The 12,755-nt window shown below is 44.4% G+C and overlaps 1 protein-coding gene across 4 annotated transcripts in view; it reads left to right on the top strand.

The window, feature by feature from the left end:
- Positions 1-12,755, top strand: part of LOC147881734 (U-box domain-containing protein 52-like) — a 102,561-nt gene that overhangs the window by 64,051 nt on the left and 25,755 nt on the right. For all 4 annotated transcript variants that reach the window (XR_015543963.1, XR_015543962.1, XM_087401811.1 and 1 more), the window contains exon 7: positions 6,828-7,466. Coding sequence is in view for 2 of the 4 variants with exons in the window: in XM_087401811.1 (XP_087257937.1) it covers positions 6,828-7,466 (639 nt within the window). In the remaining 2 variants the exon portion in view is untranslated. The remainder of the gene's footprint in view (positions 1-6,827; positions 7,467-12,755) is intronic.

Here is a 12,755-nt window from a genome sequence, read left to right as displayed (position 1 = left end):
TGATGATTCTTTCTTTACCCCGAAGAATACGCAGAATGATCTTTCTGCTTTGATGCAGGCTCTCTCTGTTTATGGTTTGGTAGTTGGTCTTCATGTAAATTTTCAAAAGTCCAAGTTGCTCCCATTGCATTCTAAAGACTGGCATAGTCTTTTGTGGCCCGGGGAAATCATTCCACCCACTTAGATTGTTCGTCATCTTGGTTACCCTTTGGGGTGGGGTCTCACTCGTCGTTAACAAACTAATTGGGTGATGGTTAAGCTTCGAAAAAAGCTAGAATATTGGAATTGGTAACCTGGCCTTTGCATGTTCGGCTTCAGATAGTACAATCCATCCTTGTGGCATATATTCAATTTTACTTGCCTTTGATCATGTTCACCAAGGCAGATCTTGCTTCTTTCATGTCTGCCATTATGAAAAATTTTTGGCGTTCCAAACATGGCAGAAAAAGTATTAGACTGCTTTTAGTGCATCAACTTTGTTCTCCTAAGATGCATGGTGGTTTGAACATCATGAATATCTAGGTGCACATCCTTGCTCACAGGGGAAAAATGTTGTTGCAATTTCTGCAAGGTGATTAGCCTTGGGCTCTTATGATTAGATCTTTAGTTACACATATCAATATTTTTGCCTTTGGTCATTGGCAAATCAATTACTGGGATTTCTTATTTGGTTGCATCAATGGCACTTTGCTTGGCTGCCCTTTGGTCTCCAGTTTGCTTCTTGATTGGAAGCACGTCCTCTCTCATTTGGAATGGAATGGTCGATAATCTTTACTCGGTAATTCTTTGCGAGCTGAAAGCATTCACTGATCGACAGTTTTTCAATCTCCACTGGCTTTACAGGCACCTCATCGTTCCTATTTTGTTTCTTTTAAGGTTATCACTTCTATTGCTGATGATGGCTCTATGCTATCTTTTTCTCTGGTAGCTACACGGTATGGCTTGGGCTCTCATTATTGTGCTTTGTGGCAACAAATTGCTTATATACTTTTGCCTTTTGTTTCGATTCCTCCTTTGGAACTTCAGGACAGGTTGGAGGATTGGACTTTGACTTCACCAGGGTCCTCTTCTCGCCCTTTGAGGCTATCTCAGATTACGGTGCCTGCATTGTATAAAATCCTTTTGCCTCAACCTTGGGTTTCAGAGAAAGCTAATTCTATTTGGCAAATGCATCGCACAGCCAAGTGGTGGAGAAAGAGATTAAAGCAGCTTTGGGCTTACAAAACTCCTCTTCGACAACAGGTTTTCTTCTGGTGAGTGCTTCAGGGCAATTTTCCATCTGGACAGATGTTGGCCCGTAGACACATTACTCCTGCTCGTTGCCACAGATGCTTGAGTCCTCAGGAGACTGTGCCTCATTTATTCTGCTTTTGTCCATGTTCTCATGAGTTCATTGATCTTCTTTGCCAGCGCCTGCGAGTGAGATTCCCGACTAGTCTTTTTGGGAAGTTTTTTTGGCTCTTTGGTTTTCATCCACCCAGACCAGAGTTTCATCTTTTCTTTGTTTGGATTCGCTATTGGGCACTCTGGACTTTATGGACAGATAGGAACTGTAAAGTCTTTGGTGATCCCATATTTTCCTTGTTTGGTTTTTTTAAGCGTTCTTTGCAGCAATCCTTCTTTGATTGCTTGTAGACGCACTGCATAGATCATGATGTATATTTAGCATATACTGGGATTTTCAGTTGATGTACTTTTGGCTGCCTCGTTTTGAGAGTGCTACTCTTGTAATATAATAAATCACTAAAAAAAAAGTGTGTGTGTGTGTGTGTACATAAAGGTGTAAATATAAAATAAGGAGAGATGGAGCTCAATGGTCCAGCTCCTTCGTTGCCCGCGTCCATTTCGCCTTCTTTCATTTCGCTCTAGCCCGCCTCCGTTCCTTTGCAGCTTTCTGCAATTCCTTCACAACCTTCAGATGCTTCGTTGCAGTTTAACCTGTCCCTTGCAAGCTTTAGATGGTCTTGTAAACTTTTCATCAGCCGCCGCCACGTTTGTTTCATTACGTCTCCATGCTCCGTTTGTATTTTGGTCGCATCCCGCTACCTCTATCATAAAAAAGAAACGGGTTTCCTTCTCCGTATCCTCTCAGCCTAACAAAGCTCTTAAGCTTGATAATGGTAGTTCTTCTGCTTCATCTTTACAACAGGATTTGCTTCAACGGTTGTGTGAAGAATCGGGCTCTCTCTCCAGAATCACTTTTTAAGAGTCTCTTTCAAGCGCATCAAGTTGGAATCCTTCTCAATTGCGCGCGTGGTCGTCTGTAGCAGTTGGTCTTGATCGAATTGTTTCCTTTGTTTTTTTGGGCAAAGGTTTCTACTTTGCTCGCTGTTTTGATGTGCAGACAGTGTATATGTTGGTAAATCTGGCAGGGGTCCATGGTGCAGGCTTTTTTGCATATGTTATGCCATGGGACCCTCTTTTCGACCTGGCAAAGAACCTCATGCATTTCTGCCCAGTCTGGGTTACTCTAAAAGCATTGCCGGTACCTCTTCTCCCACATATTTCCTCTATCGCAGCCTTGTTGGGGAAGGTTTTGCATCTCCCGAAGCAAGATTTCCTAGTTTTGAGCAGAGATATCCGTGTTTGCATACTCTGGGATATGGAGCAACCTATACCTTCCTGTTTGGATATTGACTTTGGTATGGTGCATCCTTTCGGCATTCATTTGCAGTTTGCTTCTTTCCCGAATGTGTGTTATAAATGTGGGCAGCTTGGTCACTTCGCTTGGTGCTGCCCCTTGCTCTTACATCAATCTCACAATATGAACAACAGTTTGCCTTTCCCTCAAGTTTCTCCTCCTCTCCATTCAGGTAAGTTGGACCAGCATAAGCACAAAAAGGAATGGCGACGGGTGCATTCTCAAGGGAAAGCTTCTCTTGCTGTATCTCCTCCATTTCATGTTGCTTCTTCCTCTGCTGCTTCCACTTCTTCTGGGGTGCATGTTTTTGACCCTCCAGAGCTAGTTTCAATTCAGCAGTCTCATTTTGAAGGAGTGGAGTCTCACTTGCCTTCTCCAGTCTTTGAATTACAACCTTTTGAGTTACATGTGGATATCTCCTTCAGATGTAGGTAATGCAGGTAATGAGAATGCAGATTTGCTAGAGCAATATAAACAAGTGGATCTTTCTTCTTCGGATTGAGTTCATGATGGCCTTGTGGAACCAACTGTGGATTTGCAAGAGCAAGCTACTCAGACTGTGGTTGTTAATATGGATACTTCTGTTGGACTGGATACTGATGCCTCATCCATGTAGGATCTGGTACCTGCCTCTACTTTTTCTTTGGACTCTTTCCATCCTTGGTTGCGGCAGGTTTTTGACCCTGTGATTCAAAAATTTCGAGTGCCTGCTTATCTCATGAAGAATCACAAGGGTAAAAAACACCTTCATTTTAGTGATGGTGATGTGGTTTCTTTACAACAGTTTTTGCAAGCAAATAATCTCACCGTGGTGGATATCCTACTGGATGCCTCCCCTGGTGATTTGTGATTATTTTCACTTTTCCAGTTTTTGGTTAGCCTCTTGTTTTTTTTTTTTTTTTCCCAAGAAAATTACTTCATTAAGTATGAATGAAAACCGCGAGAGCAAGCTCAAATGCGGGAGTACATTATGCAATGCATGAGGAAAAAACAGCTCAAAGTGAGCTAATAAAGAACCAAGGCGGAGGATGAAAATGCCATCTCAACCCTGAAGGAAACTCAGAGAAGAAAGGAGATCCCCTCCAAACTCTGAAAAAAGTAACTCTCCTGGCAGTGGCTGCTTTGGAGGATCCTTGCATGCTCGCCCAAATGGCCATTAGAGTGTATACTGTGTCAGTCCAAATACTGGCCATAGTCTGGGAAGGGTGAACCTGGATACCCTCCATCACCTCTGTACACCTGGTTCTCCAAATATGCCAAGCTGCAATGCTAGCCAAAATCTCCCAAGACGTGTCTATTGAGGCATGAGCAGCTCTGAAAGGAGTGAGGGGAACATCCTGGAGGGAACAAGATTCCACTGAATGTCGCTGTACAATGAAAGCTAGATCTGGATCATGTCCCTCGAAAAACACCTCTGGGCTAGTAAGAGATAACCAAGCCACTGATCCCCAGGTCATATAGAAAGGTGCTGTATGAAAGATGCTGAAAATCCTAGCAACACCTTTCCAGATCGTCGTCGCCTGTTTGCAGTCCCAAAGGCAATGCTGCACTGACTCAACTGCCATGTGACAACAAGGACAAGTAGGGTCAGCCCCGAACGTGGATCTCCACAGGTTCATTGCAATCCCTCCATGAATAGAAAGCCAAAAGAAAAGAGTGATCTTTCTATTCCTGAGGGATTTCCAAAGCCTATGCCAAAAGTTCTTCCGCACAGTTGCGGAAATCTGAAAACTATCCCAATGTGGTGCTCTGGAGGGCCTCCAACCTCTACTGCTGAGCTGAAATCTCTGGGCATTTCTAATTGTATAGCGAAAGAAGGAAAAGCTCTTCTCTCGGTGCCCCTCATCAATCCATTCCCACTTCCTTGGGTCCCATTGCAAGAATCTGATAGGGGAACCACCATACAGCCAGAGTCTCCAAGACCCCAACGCAAGGATAATAGGATCAGGGTCAAGATACCACTGTGAATCCCTGCCCCACTTCATGAATCCTGCAATCTTGACAGGCTGAAATGCAACCTTCAAAAGAATATCATCAGAAGATCTGATAAGTCTGCCTCCCGATTGAACATCAAAGACAAGGGTATCCTCATGTGCATCCTGCAATGCAATGACCTGTAATGGAATGCCCGTCCCTGAGAACGCTCCCCAGTAAGCGGTGTGTCATCAGTGTCAATCCACTCTGGTGGAATGGCTGCTTGTATCTGCTGTATCCTGAGTGCACTCCCTCTGAGATGGCCAACTGCTAAAAGTGTGTGATCCTCTGGAAGTCTCAGAAAGGCTTGCCAAGCGCCTCCAAAATCAAGTCATTCCACATGACTGGCTGCCTTTGAATCTCTTCACGAGAAGTGGGTAGAACTCTGCCAAGTGTGTTTCTGAAGCAGCCCCAAGCTTTCAGAATAGCAGCCATGAGAGGGGAAGGGGGGGATTTGAGATGGGCTGAAGTAAAGATCCATCTGCTGCTGTCCAACTAATCTCCCCCATGAGAAGGGGTGCAAGAGTGAATGTTGCATGAGAAAAAATCCTTCCAGGGCTCCTGTCCAGGCATCAATCTACGTACTACAAACTTGCAGAGCAAGGCCATACACTGCAAGCTTGGGTCAATAATATTGAGACCCCCTCCTTCTGTGGGGAGAATGAGGGTCTTCCAAGCCAGCCTGGCTACAACATCTGAGGTGCCATCTTAAACCGCTCCATAGGAAGTTCCTGATAGGTCTCATGAGCTGATTGATACAATCTCTAGATCTGCACCAACATGAGCAAACAAACCAAGCAGTGGCCAACAATACCTGGTTCACAACCACAACTCTGGATGCAAGGTCAAGTCTGACTGAACTGCAAAAGATGAGTTTCCTCTTGATACTCTCCAACACGGGAGCGAACTGCTGTGCCGGAGAGATGCCCAGCCCAACCTGGCATCCCAGATATCTGACGGAGACTCCCCTTTGAATCCAAGTGAACCCTATGTCAATCTCCCAGACTGAAATGTCCTCATCACTGATCCAAAAGCCATTGGATTTGTTCCAATTAATGTGTGCACCTGCTGCAATGCAAAACAAATCCAATGCTGTCCTGAATGAATTTAGTGTCTGTGGAGTGGCATCCAAAAATACAGCCATGTCATCTGCCAACTCATTGTCTAAGAGCTCATCCTCCTACCTCAGAGGAAGCCTGAGCCCTACGATTCCAGCTTGAGCTCTATTGTAATAGCTCATAGCCTCAGCCACAAAAAGGAATAAAAAGGGGGCTAGGAGGCAACCCTGACGGACTGATCTGGTAATCTCAAACCTATCTCCCTTGACTCCACCAATAAGAACCTGGCTGTGGGCTGATCTGTAGACGGCTGACACCCCTCTAATCCATGCATCTAAGAAGCCAAAGTGAGTAAGTGTGCCCTCCAAAAAGCCCCAATCTACCCTGTCAAGCTTTCTTAAATTCCAAGAATAGAATGGCCAGCATGTGGCCAGTATGCATGGCCCAATCCGAAGCCTCCCAAAATGAGAAGATGTTATCAAAGATGCTCCTGCCATGCACAAAACCCGTCTGCGTATCATGGATAAGATATGGTAGAAAGAGTTGCAGACGAAGGCTGATAGCTTTAGCTAGGATTTTGTACAAGGTACCCCAGTCTCCACTGAGACACTAAATTCAACACCAGGGCCTAACCTCTTCATAACCCGCTCATCAGCCCGCTGGCTTATCTGGGTCAGAAAGGTGACATAAACACAAGATTCAAAGGAGTTTATGGAAATCCTTCTTTAAAGAGGAGAAAGTTATAGGGTCTTTCTTGACAGCCTACCTCCACTGAGGTGGGAAGATAACCACGACATAAACAGCTCAAAAGGTGGAAAGACATGTAATGTTGTTGGTGGAATTCCAACGACGGAACTTCACAAATCTGTGAATATCCGTCAATGTTTATGCAGATATATTTTTAAAAAAGAAAAATAGTGAGGTACATTTGTCATTCATTTGGTGCGAAGGACCCATCCTTGTTGGCCCTTCAGCTGATGTTCCTTTTGAGATCTCATTCTGTTCTTTCTTCTAAAATTTTGAGGCTCAAGCATGTTGGTCATCTGATAATGTAAATATATTTCAATTTTGCTATCTTGTAAATTCTTCTTAATAAATATTGCTATTTCTTCATTCTGTGTGTATTCAAATGAGTTCAAGTTCAAATTTTGCAGGCTAAGGGTAGTGATGTACAAAGGAAAGAAGAATCACAAATGCTTGAAAAAGATTTGAGGGAGCTAGAGTCAACTCATCTCCAAACTGCAGCAGAGATGAGGAAGAGAGAGGAACTATGCCTTGCTTGTGAACAAGCAAGACAAGTTGCACAAGTTGCATTGAAGGATAAAGAACTTGCACTGCAAGCGGCATTTGAGGGAGTTAAGAAATGCAAAGACGCAGTGCAAAGTCTTGCCATTGCAAAGAGAGAGGCAGCAGCTTTTGAAGCAGAAGCAAATTCTGCCAGACAACAGGCAGCAGCAGAAAGGAAAAGATATGAAGAGACAGTGGCTAAGCTTGAAAACTTGAAGGAAGATCTAGCAAGGGAAATTCGATTGCGAAAATTTGCAGAGGAAAAGGCTTGGCAAGAGGCCTTTGCAAAACAAGAGGTCATTGCATTATTGCGAAGAACACAGAGACAATATACAGAATACAGTTTTGAAGAGCTGGAGAATGCCACAAGCAAGTTTTCTGAGGATCAAAAGCTAGGAGAGGGCGGGTATGGAGGGGTCTACAGGGGGACAATACACCATATAAGTGTTGCTGTAAAGGTTCTCAAGCATGCAAATGTAAGTGGGCAGCAACAGTTTCAGCGTGAGGTGAGTCAATAAGCTCTTGCTTGGAGCCTGGATATCTTTCCTGTGCCTATGTTTGCATATCTTTCCTGTCACATCCTAAAGTGTTCTTTGCCTCTAGAGAAGTGGAAGTAGTCTAGCATGTGGGTTGTGTCTCTTGAAATATAAAGGTTGAAGTAAATAAACACATGTATATTTTGGGGTACATGCACTTCATTGTGATACAGTGGTTTCATTCTTGTTGTATGCAAATTCTGAATTTTTATGACACCAGCCATTGGCTGCTTATTCTAGTTTGTGTATTGAACATGAGAGAATAGAAAGAAACTATGTTTCTTTTGATGCTTGCGTTTGAATTAAGCAGCAAATATGTGGCAGGAACTTAGTAGGTTGGCCAATTCATAAGAGTGTTATATAAATACTTGTAACTCGAAATGTCTTCTGTGCTTCTACTATAGTTTTCCCCTTTAGAGAGGGCCTTTTTTTGTTCTGAGAAAGCAAGGATGCCTTTCGGTATAGTTCCATCCGTGCTGTTGTAAGAGAACCCTTTGGTGGAGGAGGGCATACAAGGGCATAGTATACAGCTCCAAAATGAATCAAGTCCTCAACATATCTGAAACATACCCAAAATCAAGATGTCAAGTCCAGATGAGCAGGCTTTTTCCGGAAAAGAGAATAAATTGAGCCACCAAGGTTAAAAGTGGCATATGTTTGTATATGGTTTAGTGGGTTAGGCATATAAGGAAGCCTTAGGGTACCTAAGTCTGAGAGTGAATAGTCCCTATGGACCACAGCCAATCCTATTTAGGGGTTAAGTGTATATTGTATGGTGGTTCATCATTGATAATAGAAAAGGTGTATATTTAGCAACCTATTGTGTCTACCTCTACCCATGTGTGTGCACTGCCACATTTTTATGGTATCAGAGCTGAAGGTTCACCCAGCTTTGGAGACCTGGTCTCTCCAGTGGTCTGTCTCCCCACGTCGAAGAGAGAGGATATGCCTACAGCCCTCATGTCAGATCTGTCAAGTTGTGTCTTCTAGCTCTTTCTTACATCTCTTGCTTGTTGTCCCTGGCTACAGGTCACCAGAGAAAAAATCCATGATCGTGCTCTGACTGGGCTTGTCCGGTCCCTCATCTACTCTCCTTTGTGCTCATATGAGTGGATCTCTATCTTTCTGGGCCTTAAGAAGGAAAATAGGCACCGTTGCTGATCTGAATATGCTAGGAACTCTCTTTGTGGGCTGAAAGAAGAATTGAAAAGATAGTGGTGCCGTCTATGGATTTCATAGCATATAGCTCATCTGAAAGCATAGTGATCATATGTCTCGGTCTCCTGCATATCACATAATATGCAGATCCATCTCTTGCATGAGATGCCCTCCACTCAAGATACCCCGAACCGACCCATTGATATCCTTAGTGCTGGGTGTCGTCTAGTGGTTCAATGAACCCCTCCTCTGAGATCTGTTAGCTCCTCTGATGCCCCTCCGCCTCCAATGCCATAGACGAAGTTAAGGCTAGCCCTGGAAGTCCGCGTAGTTCATGGCCCTATGGAGATAAGTGACCACCTAGAAGACTACATCAAGCTGTAGAGGGGGCTCCAAACTCTGCTCTGATGCGGGATTGATGGCTTACTGCAGATCATCCGAGCAAGAAGTAAAACCTGAAGTCTCTCTATGCGGGACCAGTGTGTCTCCAACTAGTCTATTCCCCAAAAGGAACTACCGTACATCCCCGTCAAGTGGACAAATGAGTCAAAAAGAAGTGACTCTCTTCTAGGATTATGAAAATGTAAGTGGAAGCACTAGCGCTTGAGTCTGGCTAGCGCGACATGTCCCGTGCTTAAATGGGCCTGCATAGATGGTTGCATCATGAAAAATTGAACATGAGAACGGAACACTTAGGTATGTGTAGAATGCAACAATCTCTACCGGAGCCCCGTTGAAGGTAAAATGCTCTGTGTGTGCGGCCACTCAAGGATTATAAACTTGGTTATATTAAAATTGATCGTCAAATCATGTGTATCGCAGCAGAAAGATTGGAATGAATCCAAATGCCGTTGGAGATCCTCAACTGAGGAGGGGAGTAGGAGGACATCGCCTGCATGTAGTAGGACTGAAATCAAGGAGCCAACTAATGATGAATCTACGACTCCGAGAGTCGTGATGAAGGACACATATGCTCTGATGCGGGATTGATGGCTTACCGCAGATCATCCGAGCAAGAAGTAAAACCTGAAGTCTCTCTATGCGGGACCAGTGTGTCTCCAACTAGTCTATTACCCAAAAGGGACTACCATACATCCCCGTCAAGTGGACAAATGAGTAAAAAAGAAGTGACTCTCTTCTAGGATAATGAAAATGTAAGTGGAAGCACTAGCGCTTGAGTCAGGCTAGCGCGACATGTCCCCTGCTTAAATGGGCCTGCATAGATGGTTGCATCATGAAAAATCGAACATGAGAACGGAACACTGAGGTATGTGTAGGATGCAACAATCTCTACCGGAGCCCCGTTGAAGGTAAAATGCTCTCTGTGTGCGGCCCCTCGAGGAGTATAAACTTGGTTATACTAAAATTGATCTTCAAATCATGTGTATCGCAGCAGAAAGACTGGAATGCATCCAAATGCCGTTGGAGATCCTCAACTGAGGAGGGGAGTAGGAGGACATCGCCTGCATATAGTAGGACTGAAATCAAGGAGCCAACTAATGATGAATCTACGACTCCTAGAGTCGTGATGAAGGACTAGAGCTCATCGATGTATAGGCCAATCAAGGTCAATGATAACGGACAACCTTGTTTGACTCCGATCGTGCTCATTATCTAGTCTGTCCACCCAGTCAAAGTCCTGACTCTACCTAATACCCGCTCATATAGCGCTTGGACTGCCCAGATAATGTCTTGATTGTACTCAAGATCAAGTAGGTGTTTGAAAAGTTGGGCTTGTGGTACAGTATCGAGGGCTTTGCAAAAATCCACAAAGCAACAATAAACCCTTTGCCTTTATGCTAGACCCTCCTCAATGATAGCCCTCAATGTAAAGACGTGGTTCGGTGTAGTGTGATTTGCTTGGAAGCCTGCCAGACCCATCGCTTGTGTCCCACACGCTCTGTCTCTTGGGTAACGATACAGCCCAATCAGGCTGAAAATGTAACAATACAGCCCAATCAGGCTGAAGATAGAGCTCCATTACAAGTGCAATTCCTGGAAACCATGCTTTCCTCTACTGGTGGATGTCAATAGCCTTCCTTGCACAACTCTTGAGATGGAAGGCGAAGGAACTGAAGTGCAAGAGTGCACTATCCCTGAAAACTCTTACTCTCTTTAAGGGATAAGAGGGAGGAGACAAGTGAATTTGATGGATATGGGAGTGGAACTCCCACTTATACAGCCCATGGATGGGCAGGGTATAGAAGCCTACTAGCCAGTCGACCAAGAGGCAGACCAGCACCCCCTATATGACACATGACAGGCCGATGGCCACATCAACATCTACTGCCATTCCTGCTGCCTCATCAGCTGCCATGCTAGTGCCATACGATACACGTGGCTGAATGCCACATCAACAGCCCACAAGTGATGCACAGTGACATGAGCTTTGTAGGCCACATCACCTCATTGGGGTGCTGTCTCTGTGGCAAGGATGCCACTTAATCATCTCGGGTGGCTCTGTGCCTCGTTTGTCTCCTCCTTCCAAAGAAACAGTATTATATTCCATTTGAAACGACAAATTAATATGAGCTGGGAGAGTAATGAGTTTTGTGCTTTCCTCCAGCTTCATAATAGAACCTGAGGGAGCGACTAGGGGTGCTCTCCAGCCATCAAAAGCATTTGAAGGGAGAAGATGCGCAACACTGTCGTGGTAAGAAGGGCACCACCAAAAAGGAACAAAGGAAAATGGCTTCACATCGGCGCCCGTTGACAAGTAGGTTTGGGCAAGGAGGGAATGGGAGAGGTGGCACTGAGCACCACCCCCGTTCAAAGCGAGGCTGCAGCCTGCAGAGAGGCTAGGTTTCATTGAAGCAGGGAGGCTAGAGTGCGACGAGTCAAACATTTTCTTGATTAGATCTTTTGCCTTTTCCTCCTCCTTGATGCACGCAGCCCATCTCATCGGGATGATGGATGGCTGCATTCTAATGGTCATACATCTTACCTTCATCTAAACCAACATGCTCATGGAATCTCCTCATTTGGGGGTCTTATAGGTGAGCAACTAGGCTATGGTGAAGGGAAACAAAGGGTTGAGCACTGACCTCCGACATTCTGTCTCAGTGTGTCCACTTTGGACTATGTTTTGGTCCAATGTTGAGAAGCTTCAACGTATACAACTGAGTCTTGTGACTAAGTGCCTTGGTAAAGATATCTGACGTGTTCTCCCTGGTCAGACAATACCAAAGGTGAATCTCTGTAATGATGATTGTTTCCCGAAAAAAATGATACTATACTTCACAATATTGTTTATCTGAGCATCTCTTTGCAATGGGTATGCAACTGTGATTGTTGCATTGTAGGATGGTCCAATCATCCTACCCGGAACCCATGTCATCTGGGATCTGCCTAAGCCATATTGTTTCACATGTTGCAATGCCAGTAGCCACATACTCTTTCTCTGTCGAAGAGAGTGCAATCGTAGGTTGCTTCTTGCTCAACCATGAGACACAACTACTTGCCAACATTAAACAATACGCAGAAGTAGACCTCTGGGTATTGAGATTTCTAGCCAAATCCGAGTCACATACAAGAACCATTGAGCATATCTCCTGAGCTGTAGCCGATGCCATATTCTTGGGCACCTTTGATGTACCTAAGAACTTGTATGGCAGCAAGCTAGTGATTCTCCCTTGGTTCTACTGAAAACTAACTCAGTAACCCAAGCGAATTATTGGTGTTGGGTCTCGTATTGTAGAGGTAGATGAGGCTGCCAATCAACCTTCAGCAATGGAGACGTCTTCCTTGGACAGCTTGCATTCATCTCCTTAGTGTCTTTGCTGGTCAGCAAACTTTTATCGGATAAGCCTCTTGCATCTCTCTTTCGTGAGATGAAGATGCCATTCTTGTCCAATCCAAGAAAGTAGTGCATTGGTGCAAGGTCTGTCATCTCGAACTCTTTCTCAATCATCTCTTTGTAATCACTTGTAAAAATTAGATTGTCAACATAAAAAATAAGCACGACTTTCTTACCTCCTTTCCAAAAGAGGCATCTATAGACATTTGAATGTCTGAAGAACCTTTGAAGTTTAAACAATCCAATGCATTTGAAGTACTCGTCATCAATGCATGTATAACATGTATACCATGAAGGCAGTTCTA

This window comes from Dipteris shenzhenensis, chromosome 30 (assembly GCF_047967505.1).
Source record: "Dipteris shenzhenensis isolate YYH24624 ecotype China chromosome 30, Dip_SZ_1.0, whole genome shotgun sequence".
NCBI classification, from domain to species: domain Eukaryota; kingdom Viridiplantae; phylum Streptophyta; class Polypodiopsida; order Gleicheniales; family Dipteridaceae; genus Dipteris; species Dipteris shenzhenensis.
This window is presented reverse-complemented; position numbering and strand designations above follow the sequence as displayed.